The sequence below is a fragment of the Hemicordylus capensis genome, chromosome 2, assembly GCF_027244095.1.
Source record: "Hemicordylus capensis ecotype Gifberg chromosome 2, rHemCap1.1.pri, whole genome shotgun sequence".
Taxonomy (NCBI): domain Eukaryota; kingdom Metazoa; phylum Chordata; class Lepidosauria; order Squamata; family Cordylidae; genus Hemicordylus; species Hemicordylus capensis.
Genome location: NC_069658.1, coordinates 211,310,298 through 211,322,480, shown reverse-complemented (window position 1 = coordinate 211,322,480; position 12,183 = coordinate 211,310,298). Strand labels below are relative to the sequence as shown.

At 52.9% G+C, this 12,183-nt stretch overlaps 1 protein-coding gene across 5 annotated transcripts in view; it reads left to right on the top strand.

Moving 5' to 3' along the window:
* DOT1L (DOT1 like histone lysine methyltransferase) overlaps window positions 1-12,183 on the top strand; it is an 89,044-nt gene that overhangs the window by 18,458 nt on the left and 58,403 nt on the right. For all 5 annotated transcript variants that reach the window (XM_053291877.1, XM_053291876.1, XM_053291875.1 and 2 more), the window contains exons 2-3: window positions 497-540; window positions 5,997-6,071. In XM_053291877.1, the coding sequence (XP_053147852.1) occupies window positions 6,034-6,071 (38 nt within the window). In that variant the 5' untranslated portion in view covers window positions 497-540; window positions 5,997-6,033. The remainder of the gene's footprint in view (window positions 1-496; window positions 541-5,996; window positions 6,072-12,183) is intronic.

Here is a 12,183-nt window from a genome sequence, read left to right as displayed (position 1 = left end):
GGTGGAATGGGTCTTAGTCAGGACGTATTTCAGGTCTGGTGATTCCAGTGGGACTCCCCCATGGCTAACTTTGTGTGCCAGCACGTGAGAGTGGCCTACAGATTTGGGGAATTAGTAATAAAATTGAGCTGAGGTTTGGAGGAGCGTCATGCATGGTGTATTCTAAATATCCTTAGATTATGTATCTGATGACTCTGTCTGAGGTAGTGAAACTGTGGCTTGAGAAGCCGTTTATGATCTCCTAAGGTCTCAAGACAGACAAACCTGTAACTGGTAGTTCCTGAGTAACCACTGTCTTGGTTTTATGCCCGCGTTGTCTGCACCTACAAGGGGATGCTGTTTTGATTGCTACCTCACTCGAGCTAACAATAACTTCCTTGCTCTGGATTTGCCATGGACAAGGTGATGGTAAAAGTCATATGATCTCTCTGTCATTATGGACTGGATCTTCTGGATGTTCCCAAGCCAACCTTTCAAAATTTCTCTCTTATTCCAGGACAAGCACCACGATGCTGCTCATGAAATCATTGAGACAATTCGGTAGGTATTCTGGCAGGCCTGCGTTGTGTTTTCCCTGGTGTTGGCACTGCATGGGACTTGTCTCCAGGTAGCAACGGAGAGACAGAGAAAGAGGTTTCTGTTCCACCTGGCCTTGCTGCCGTGGCATCACTGGTTTTCGCAATGTCGTTGCTTTATACTAGTACAGAACTAAAATTAAAACTCTGGGGTCCCCCAAAAGCTAGGTGTTGCTGCTTGTAAACTTGCCACTCAGAATAGCCAAGTGTCAGGGTCTTGGTCAAGGGCTAGGAAGTGTTCGAGTCAGTCAGGCAGCCGGCAAGCTGGTGCTGCAGTGGACAACTCCTTGCTTTCCTTCAGTGGCCGCCTGCCCACACTGAAGGCATGGAGCTGATCTGTGAATTTGCCCAGTTTCGTCTGACTGGAAGCTGCTTTCCATCGATCTTAGGCAGAGAGGCACCTTCTTCGGCCCTCTTCCTTGTGAGTTCCTTTTAAGTGGAGACAGAAATGATTGGACCTAGGACCTTCTGCATGCAGCACTGCGCTCTGTCGCTGAGCTGTGAACACAGGAACATAGGTAGCTGCCATATACTGAGTCAGACCCTTGGTCTACCTAGCTCAGTCTTGTCTTCACAGACTGGCAGCAGCTTCTCCAAGGTTGCAGGCAGGAATCTCTCTCAGCCCTATCTTGGAGATGCTGCCAGGGAGGGAACTTGGGACCTAGATGCACTCCCCAGTGAGGCTCCATCCCCTGAGGGGAGTATCTTCCAGTGCTCACTCTTCTAGTCTTCCTTTCATATGCAACCAGGGTGTACCCTGCTTAGCTAAGGGGACAAGTCATGCTTGCTACCACGAGACCAGCTCTCCTCTCCTTCATAAGAAGGTGCCATATACTGATTCAGACCACTGGTCCATCTAGCTCAGTATTGTCTACACAGGCTGGCAGCAGCTTCTCCAAGGTTGCAGGCAGGAATCTCTCTCAGCCCTATCTTGGAGATGCTGCCAGGGAGGGGACTTGAAACCTTCTGCTCTTCCCAGAGCGGCTCCATCCCCTGAGGGGAATAGATCTTCCAGTGCTCACACTTCTAGTCTCCCATTCATATGCAACCAGGGCAGACCTTGCTTAGCTAAGGGGACAAGTCATGCTTGCTACCACAAGACCAGCTCTCCTCTCCATGAATGCTGCGAGCCACCTCCTGAGTCTGACGCTTGGTCTATCTTGCCCAGTGTTGTCCGCTCTGACTGGCAGCAGCTCTCCAGGATGTCAGGCAGAGAGAGAGCGAGCTTTCCCAGCTTTTTAAATTTTAAACTGGTGACGGAGCCTGGGGTTTACTGCAAGCAAAGCACTGAGCTGTCTCCCTGTCCCCGCTCCCTTGGGGCAATGGCATGCAGAAGACCCCTGGTTCAGTCCCTGGCATGGCCATGTTCATTTGCAGTTGGCTCACTAGGGTCCCCGGATGCCCGAGACCAGGAAGATTCTGGGTTATGACTGTGTCCTGACTTGAACTGCATTATCAGCAGTTCCCTCATAGGAATCTGCCATATACTGAGTCAGACCATAGGTCTATCTAGCTCAGTATTGTCTTCACAGACTGGCAGCGACTTCTCCAAGGTTGCAGGCAGGAATCTCTCTCAGCCCTATCTTGGAGATGCTGCCAGGGAGGGGACTTGAAACCTTCTGCTCTTCCCAGAGCGGCTCCATCCCCTGAGGGGAATATCTTGCAGTGCTCACACTTCTAGTCTCCCATTCATATGCAACCAGGGCAGACCTTGCTTAGCTAAGGGGACAAGTCATGCTTGCTACCACAAGACCAGCTCTCCTCTCCATGAATGCTGCGAGCCACCTCCTGAGTCTGACGCTTGGTCTATCTTGCCCAGTGTTTTCCGCTCTGACTGGCAGCAGCTCTCCAGGATGTCAGGCAGAGAGAGAGAGAGCTTTCCCAGCTTTTTAAATTTTAAACTGGTGACGGAGCCTGGGGTTTACTGCAAGCAAAGCACTGAGCTGTCTCCCTGTCCCCGCTCCCTTGGGGCAATGGCATGCAGAAGACCCCTGGTTCAGTCCCTGGCATGGCCATGTTCATTTGCAGTTGGCTCACTAGGGTCCCCGGATGCCCGAGACCAGGAAGATTCTGGGTTATGACTGTGTCCTGACTTGAATTGCATTATCAGCAGTTCCCTCATAGGAATCTGCCATATACTGAGTCAGACCCTTGGTCTATCTCACTCAGTATTGTCTTCACAGACTGGCAGAGGCTTCTCCAAGGTTGCAGGCAGGAATCTCTCTCAGCCCTATCTTGGAGATGCTGCCAGGGAGGGGACTTGAAACCTTCTGCTCTTCCCAGAGCGGCTCCATCCCCTGAGGGGAATATCTTGCAGTGCTCACACTTCTAGTCTCCCATTCATATGCAACCAGGGCAGACCTTGCTTAGCTAAGGGGACAAGTCATGCTTGCTACCACAAGACCAGCTCTCCTCTCCATGAATGCTGCGAGCCACCTCCTGAGTCTGACGCTTGGTCTATCTTGCCCAGTGTTTTCCGCTCTGACTGGCAGCAGCTCTCCAGGATGTCAGGCAGAGAGAGAGAGAGAGAGCTTTCCCAGCTTTTTAAATTTTAAACTGGTGACGGAGCCTGGGGTTTACTGCAAGCAAAGCACTGAGCTGTCTCCCTGTCCCCGCTCCCTTGGGGCAATGGCATGCAGAAGACCCCTGGTTCAGTCCCTGGCATGGCCATGTTCATTTGCAGTTGGCTCATTAGGGTCCCCGGATGCCCGAGACCAGGAAGATTCTGGGTTATGACTGTGTCCTGACTTGAACTGCATTATCAGCAGTTCCCTCATAGGAATCTGCCATATACTGAGTCAGACCCTTGGTCTATCTCACTCAGTATTGTCTTCACAGACTGGCAGAGGCTTCTCCAAGGTTGCAGGCAGGAATCTCTCTCAGCCCTATCTTGGAGATGCTGCCAGGGAGGGAACTTGGGACCTAGATGCACTCCCCAGTGAAGCTTCATCCCCTGAGGGGAATATCTTCCAGTGCTCACTCTTCTAGTCTTCCTTTCATATGCAACCAGGGCAGACCCTACTTAGCTAAGGGGACAGGCCATGCTTGCTACCACGAGACCAGCTCTCCTCTCCTTCATAAGAAGCTGCCATATACTGAGTCAGATCACTGGTCCATCTAGCTCAGTATTGTCTACACAGGCTGGCAGCGGCTTCTCCAAGGAAGAAGCGCAGATTGGCAGTGGCTCCTCCAAGGTTGCAGGCAAGAATCTCTCTCAGCCCCATCTTGGAGATGCTGCCAGGGAGGGAACTTGGAACCTTCTGCTCTTCCCAGAGCAGCTCCATCCCTTGAGGGGAAGATCTTGCAGTGCTCACACTTCTAGTCTCTCATTCCTATGCAACCAGGGTGGGCCCTGCTTAGCTAAGGGGACAGGCCATGCTTGCTACCACGAGACCAGCTCTCCTCTCCTTCATAAGAAGCTGCCATATACTGAGTCAGATCACTGGTCCATCTAGCTCAGTATTGTCTACACAGGCTGGCAGCGGCTTCTCCAAGGAAGAAGCGCAGATTGGCAGTGGCTCCTCCAAGGTTGCAGGCAAGAATCTCTCTCAGCCCCATCTTGGAGATGCTGCCAGGGAGGGAACTTGGAACCTTCTGCTCTTCCCAGAGCGGCTTCATCCCCTAAGAAGGGGAATCTCTTCCAGTGCTCACACTTCTAGTCTCTCATTCCTATGCAACCAGGGTGGGCCCTGCTTAGCTAAGGGGACAAGTCATGCTTGCGACCACAAGGCCAGCTCTCCTCCCCCAATCAATGGTATGGGGAGCAAGGAATCCCAACTCCCCCCCCCCCAGTGCCTGACACCCTAAACCCAGTCTGAAATAGTGTACTTAAGCAGCCCCTTCCTCTAAAGAGAATCTTATTTATTTATTTATCTATCTATCTATCTATCTGAACCACTTTGGGAACCTTTGTGGGGAAGCGGTCTATAAATATCCGTCGTATTGGTCTTCCAGAAGAACGGGAGAGCGTGTGTTAAATCTGCCAGACGCGAAATGCGTTGCCTGTCAGAACACTCGAGGGCAGACGAGAAGTCACCTCCCGCATCTGCACAAGTAGGTGTGCAAAGACTGGCTTCCAGAAAGCAGGCCCTCCCTCCCCCCCCCCCGTGGGGAGGACGCCCCTCTCCTCGTGAGGGAGAAGACTGTGCGGCCTTGTTGTCCGAAGAAGAGGATGGCCTTTCATGGATCATCTCAATCCAAACCGCCATCCGGCGAAGTGGGGGTTACAGTATGGAGCATTGATGAGCTGGCCTGGAGGCGGAAGAGGGTGTCGGGGCTCCCTCTCCCCACCCACAGGGTTTGTGGCAGGAATCGGTCTTACTGGAATGGCCGCCTCCTTCAGAAAGCTCCTGGTGGGGTGGTCACAACATCCCCGCCTGCTCTTGCTGCTCCCGTTTTGCCCCCAAACGGCCTTTGCTCTTGAGTGGAACCCTGTGGGTGGGTGGCCGCTCTTCCGAGGCCTCAGTGGAGCTGCCTGCCTGGCCCCCCGCGGGCCTGCCTTGGCTACGGACGCTTGGGCAAGCAGTCTTGCCTCGCCCTCCCTATTGGCATGGCGGCCTCTCGGCGTTGTGGGGGCTCCAGCGGGAGCTGCAGGCACCGCCAGTTGTCAGACCTCAACTGGGTGAGCCCCCGACGGGCTGGCTGCTGGCAAAGATCCCTCTCGCCGACCCCTCCCTGGATTTCCGGGGATTCGGGGAAAGGCCAAAGAAGCCGCCGCCTCCCTGCTCGTCCTCCTCTGCAGCTCACGGAGGGCCCTGGGGTGTTGGAGGGAAGGCGTCTCTCCTGAATGGCTTCTTCGGTCGGCCTACCTTGCCTGCCTGGCGTAAGAATTCCTGGGAGGATGTACGTGATGTACCTTGGGTGCTTGAAGCACACAGGATACATGCAAGCCTGGAGTATTTCCCGGGCTCCTAAATAGCCGCTTCTTTGGCTGCCTGTGGGATGTCAGGCTTCCGTCTGGGTGGCTTCAATAAGTTGGAGTCGATTCCTTCTGCCTCCCAAGATGTCCGTGAGCCACAAATGATCTGTAGAACTGTGTGGGGGATAGGTGAACTGTTCCCTTTTTTTGGAGTGGCATTCAAGGGTTACGTAGGAAGCCGCTGCCTACTGAGTCAGGCCACTGATCCATCTAGCTCAGTATTGTCTGCACTGACTGGCAGTGGCTCTCCAGGGTTTCAGGCAGGAGTCTCTCCCAGCTCTACCTGGAGATGCCGCCTGCAGGGATTGAACCTGGGACCGTCTGCATGCAAAGCAGGTGCTCTGCCACTGAGTCATGCCTCCCCCCCACCCCCGGAGGTGGCATACATGGGTCTCCCATCCAGGCACTGACCACGCCAAGAGCTGCTTGGCTTCAGCAAGGTGTCCCTTAGACCATGCTCTGGGGCCAGACGGTTCATGTCTCTCCTTTCTGTTTCCTTGAAGGTGGGTCTGCGAAGAAATTCCAGACCTCAAGCTTGCTATGGAAAACTACGTTTTAATTGACTACGATACTAAAAGGTAAGTGCCTTGCTGTTTCCCAGGTAACCATCTGGTAGAACGGGGCTCCGCGGGGCACACACATTTGCACGTGGCGGCTGCGTTAAGCGGAGCTGCCGGACTCCTTAGTGGATGGAGCGAGCAGGCCGTTGGTCCTTCTGGCTCGGTCTTGTCTCTGTGGATGGGTCACATCTTGGGGTTTCAGGCGGAGAAGAGTCTTCCCCAGCCCTAACTGGAGATGCCGGGGGCGGAAATGGAGGCCTCCTCCCGGCAAGGCGGGTGCTCGGCCCCTGAGCCAGAGTCCCATCCCCCTTGTTCCATTGCTGCGAGGGAACGCAACCAGCCGGTCAAGCCAATACTTGATATCTGTGCAGCGTTAAAGCTAATCCTGGGCCACGTTAAACATTAACTGGCTGGGCTCTGTGGCCTTGGGTTCGCTGTGGGCAGCACCTCTCCCCGCTGCGTCTCACGGCATTTTGTTTTTGAGAGCCGGTTCTTTCAGTGGAAAACCTGCACCGCCCGCAGAGAGCTTGGCCAGATGCCGGGTGCTGCTCTTGTGTCTGTGAGGTGCTGCATCGTGTAGTCAGTGGCGGTTATGCAAGCCCCTTGCTTGTTTTTCTGGCCGTTTGGGAGCATCAAAAACCCATCATTCTGCGAAGGGGGTTGGTTCTGGGTCGTCCTCCTCCCCCGGCTTGCCTCCACTCCACATTTGACACTTTCAAAGGCACTGCGGAGTCAGACCAGTTAGCTTTATATTGCCTGCACGGGCTGGCAGCAGATTTCAGGTGGAGCAAGATCCCCGCCCCCACAATCCGTACCTGGAAGTTGAACCTGGGACTTCCTGCAGGGGTTCAGCCAAGAGCTCTGTTTGCTCCTGACGAGCACAGGGAGCAATTCCGGACTGAGCCAGCTCATTGGTCTGTCTACACTGACTGGCAGCAGCGCTCTGGGATTTAAGGCGGAGAAGGGTGTCTCCCAGCCCATCCTGGAGAAGCTGCTAGGGATTGAACCTGGGACCTTCTGCAGGCAAGGCAAGGACTCCGCCACTGAGCGACGGCCCTTTCCCACATTGTCAGTGTGTCTGTTTTAGACGGGCTGATGCTGTCCACGGTTCATGAAGCCTGGTGGGATCTGGCTTTCCACAGCAGGCATCGTTCTGTGGAAACACAACTGGAGCTTCCCCGCTGATATCATAAGAAGGGCACAGACCATCTGGGTGCAAACAAGCAGCTATTCCAAATAGGAAAGCAAGTGGTATGCATTCAGAACACACCTTGGGTTTTCTTTATGCAGACATTGCAAAAGAGCGAGCAATGTTGGCTGTACCTGCTTGTGGGGTGCAGTACTTACCAGTTGATGTTGCACAGTAGTAAGCAAGGAGCCAATTTACTCCAGGGAGACCTCTTGGGCCCCCTTGCTCTGTTGGCTGCATGCCGGCATACTTCAAGGACTGTGTTTAAGAACATAAGAACAGCCCTGCTGGATAAGGCCCAAGGAGGCCCATCTAGTCCAGCGTCCTGTTCCACACAGTGGCCCACCAGATGCCTCTGAGAAGCCCACAGGCAAGCTGCAACTGGTATTTAGTGGCATCTTGCCTCTGAGGTTGGAGCTGGCCTATAGCCACCAGACTAGTAACCATTGATAGACCTGTCCCCCATGAATTGGCCTCTTTTAAAGACATTCAGACTAGTGGCCATAACCGCGTTCCATGGCAGAGAATTCCATAGATTAATTATGCGTGTTGTAAAAAAAAAGTACTACTCTTTGTCGATCCTAAATTTCCTGGCCATCAGTTTCAGGAGATGACCTCTGGTTCTAGTGAGAGAGAGGGAGAAAAAATTTCTTTATATCCACTCTCTCTATACCATGCATGATTTTACAGACCTCTGTCATGTATCTCCTCAGTCGACTTTTTTCCAAGCTAAAGAGCCCCAGGTGCTGTAGCCTTGCCTCGTAAGGAAGGTGCTCCAGGCCCCTGACCATCTGGGTTGCCCTCTTCGGCACCTTTCCCAGTTCTGCAATGTCCTTTTTTAGATGTGGTGACCAGGACAGAATGCAGTACTTCGTCTCAGTGTGCCTTGGGGTTGCTTTAGTGTTTATTCCCCCCACCCCTGTGATGTTAAGTGGCTCTTTGTTTTGCTTTGTGGTGTGTTGGGTCCTTCTTGCACTCAGTTGTCAGCCACTGTGAGGGTGGGGATCCCCTTCGAGCCTGGAAGGTGGAGCATAAATATTTCAGTAAGTAAACACCAGCATTGCTGGCCGGCCCTGGTTCCCTCTCGTGCCGCTTTGGCACGGCTTCATGCTAACGGTCCTCTGCAGTGATGTTTGAAATCTGATTATGCAATGGGCATGTGACTGCCAGTGGTAGTGGCCCCTCCCTCTTGCCCTGTCCTGAGATGATTCTTTAATCCTTTCATCCTCTGCTGGTTAGGAAAGGACAGCCAGGCCAGCTACCTCATCCCTGCAGCCTCATACGCCTGCGGTTCAGCGTGCTGCTCTCTTGGTCGAGTCAAGCCCTTGAGCTTGGCCACCTTTGATGCTGAGGGAGGGTGCTTCTGTGGACTCGAGGAACATAGAAAGCTGCTGTCTACTGAGTCAGACCCTTGGTCCATCTAGCTCAGTATGGTCTACCCAGACTGGCAGCAGCTTCTCCAAGGTTGCAGGCAGGAGTCTCTCCCAGCCCTGTCTAGGAGATGCCGGGGAGGGAACCTGATGCTCTTCCCAGAGTGGCCCCATCCCCTATCTGACAGTGCTCTCCACATGTGGTCTCCCATTCAAATGCAAACCAGCCTAGCGAAGGGGACAGTTCTTCGACGTGGTCTCTGTGCTTTACACGAATGGGCTTCGCGCCTGCGCAGAGACCACATCGGCGCTTCCAAGCTAGAGAACTGCTTTTTGGCGGTAGCCTCACCCCCTCGGTATATAGGCGGCTGCGCGGGCTTCCTGCTCCAGTCTTTCTTTGTCCGCGATCAAAGACACATCATGAGCTCTTCCTTGCTAGACGCTTTGCAAGTACTGCATTCAGAGAGCCAGCATGGTGTAGTGGTTAGAGTGCTGGGCTAGGACCGGGGAGACCCAAGTTCAAATCCCCATTCAGCCATGAAACTAGCTGGGTGACTCTGGGCCAGTCACTTCTCTCTCAGCCTAACCTACTTCACAGGGTTGTTGTGAGGCGAAGCTCAAGTATGTAGTACACCGCTCTGGGCTCCTTGGAGGAAGAGTGGGATATAAATGTAATAATAATAATAATAATAATAATAATTCTCTTTCCCTCTTTTCTCCTCATTTTTAGTTCAGTACTTCCCTTCTTTAGCATTTTTATTTCACATACCCCCCCCCGATAACTCTTAGTTTCGTTTCCCACCTCGTCATGGCCTTCGGGCCCGGTGTCCTGCAGATCCTACGCCTCCACTTCTCTGCATTTACCTTCTTCGGCCTATGGCAAAAACTACACAATTTAAGCAGTGTGGTTGCTGCAAATCCAAGATCCCTTCGACTGATGGCCACAAACTCGCCTTTTTTGTCTTGGTAAGTCACATAAAGCTGGCTCTTGCATAGACTGTGTGGCCTTTACCAAGCAGGCACGCAAGAATCTGGCCTCTCGGCTTCGTTCTTGGCTTTGGGAACAGTCGTTCCACCCTACAGGCTTGGACAAACTGTCCACCATGCAGGCTTCGTCCAACACCTCTCCTGCAGCTCGGGGCTTACAGCCCATTTCTGTTCCTCCGGGAGTCTCGGCAACTACCCCCGAGTTTAATGTGCCCATTGATCCTGCGGCTCGGTCTTCGACGTCGATACCAAAGAGTTCGATGGCAGTGTCGATCTCGACAGCGGCCTTGATTGAATCGCGTTCTGTCCAGCTGTCCAAAAAGAAGAGAAAGAAGGACCGTCACGCCCCTTCTGAACCTCCAGCAAAAAAGCACAGGTCGACGCATGATGCTGAACGTCGATCCCGAACTCTACACACTGAAACGGTCTTAGATACCGAAGTCGTTTACAACTCCAGCCCACACGATCCCGTGTACGAGTCCGACCACGCCTTTCAGCCTGAGGAGCTCCCTCCCGAACAACCATGCCGCTGGACCAACCGGGAGTTGGAAGCTGCTCTCGACGTGCGCTATGCCAGACAAGTTGAGGAAGAGGCTGACTACTTCTACGCTCATCAAGAGGTTCGCCAACGCCATCGGGCCTCCATGGCTGCGGAGCCGCCCCTTCGATCTTTGGCCTCCCCTTGCTTCTTGGCCTCGGTTCCGCTTCCGAAACCACCTTCGGGACTGACAACTTTGCCTCCTCCTCCCGCTCCCCAGACCACGTCTCTTCTACCTCCACGGGTTCCACCCAGAAACTCGCCGGTGCAGGCAGCTACTATTGCCCCCATCTCGAGGCCAACGCCTTGACTCCGGATTCAACCCCTTCAACCTCCGGTATCGACCGACTCGTCTTCAGACGAAGAGGGCCCTGTATCCTCCTTATCCGATCGGATATCTCTGGGCTCTTCGCCCCCTTCCTTATTGCTGGACTTGAGACCCAGCTCCGTCGGAGGACTTCCGTGTTTATGCAGACTTTGTCTCATGTATGGCAGCTTCCCTTGGAGTCTAACTGGCTCAGGGAGACAAATCTGAGCCTGACCCTCTTTTTCAATTAATCGAGGAGGACGCCCGCCCGTCGGTATCGTTACCGTTGAACCCGTCCATTCTTAAAGTGGCCAAAACCTGTTGGATCAAACCGTCCTCTCTCCCACAGACTTCTAAACAGCTGGACTCTTTTTACAAGGTTCATGCCTCCACAGAACAGGATGATTCCTTCTTAAAACAGCATCCTGCTAAGGATTCGATTGTGGTCGAATCCTCCCTTTCCAAATTCAGGGGCTATACCCAGGGGCGTAGCAAGGTTGGAGTGGGCCCAGAGACAAGATTTTAAAATGCCCCCCCCCACCAAAGTCCAGGGCCTCCGCACACTCCAGGCTCCCAAGGATTTAAGTCTGATATTCCAAAATAAGTATGCTGCCTGCAAATACATTTCACTGAATACACACACACACGTCACAATATATAGTGATATACATTGAGTACTATACATTTGTTTTACTTTTAATGCCTAGAACACACTAGAAAGATGAATGATTAAAATGGCCCCCTCGCTGCAGATTAGCCAAGGAGACTTTCAACCATGCAGGGTGAACCTATGTTTGTTTTCCCAGAATTCTGAACAAATTCAGTCAAGTTTGATTGCAGGAGGTTTTTCACAGGAGGCTTTTAAAGCCCTTTAAGACACATCTCCTCTGGAATGGAGGTGCTGCATTCACATGTTGGCCAGATTTACCCTGAAGTCCCTGCAAGTTATTGGGGAGCAGTTCACACACAAGAAAAATAAAATAAAAGCACCACACATGCTTCACAGTTCTCACTCAGACCTTCTGGGTTGCAAAACAACTTGAACATAAGTGCATTTATAAATGAATGAATGAATAAATAACATTAATAAAATACTGTTCCAGAAGTTTTTGCAATTTTCTGCCATGAAACAAGCCACTTATAGGACTTTTTAGATAGTTTTTTTTAAGTCAGCAAATTTTCCAAGCTGTTTCAAAATAAATATTCAGAGACTTCTCGGTCCCTCCCCCCACCCCATATCCAAGCCCTATGGCAAGCAGATCCCTATATATGGGGGGGGGCGGGAAAGGTAACCACAAAAAGGAGTTCACACTCTACCTGGCAAATGCTGGTCTGGGTTAAGCAGGGCAGCAAGGGGTCTTCTGCTGCAGAGAACACTCTGGCTGCCTCCTCCTTCCTGGCTGGCTTGGGCCCTACTTGAGTTCAGGCTTCACTGCGGCCTACACGGAGGCCTCCGTGGAAGCCCCGCCCACCCACCGATCAGCTGAGAGGCGGGAGAAATGGAGCTCTTTGCAGCTTGCCTGCTGCTTCGATTGCGGCCAGCAGAACAAGCAGGAGAGATGGAGAAGAGGGCAAGTGGCTGAGAGGCTATGGGGCTGGGCAGGGGGCAATGGAGAGTCACATGAGGTGCTTCTGGGGTGCCCCTCCAGGCAGTGGGGCCCCCAGACAACTGTCTCCCCTTGCCCTATAATTGTTACGCGCCTGGCTATACCTCTTCCACCCCACCCGACAAAGAGGGA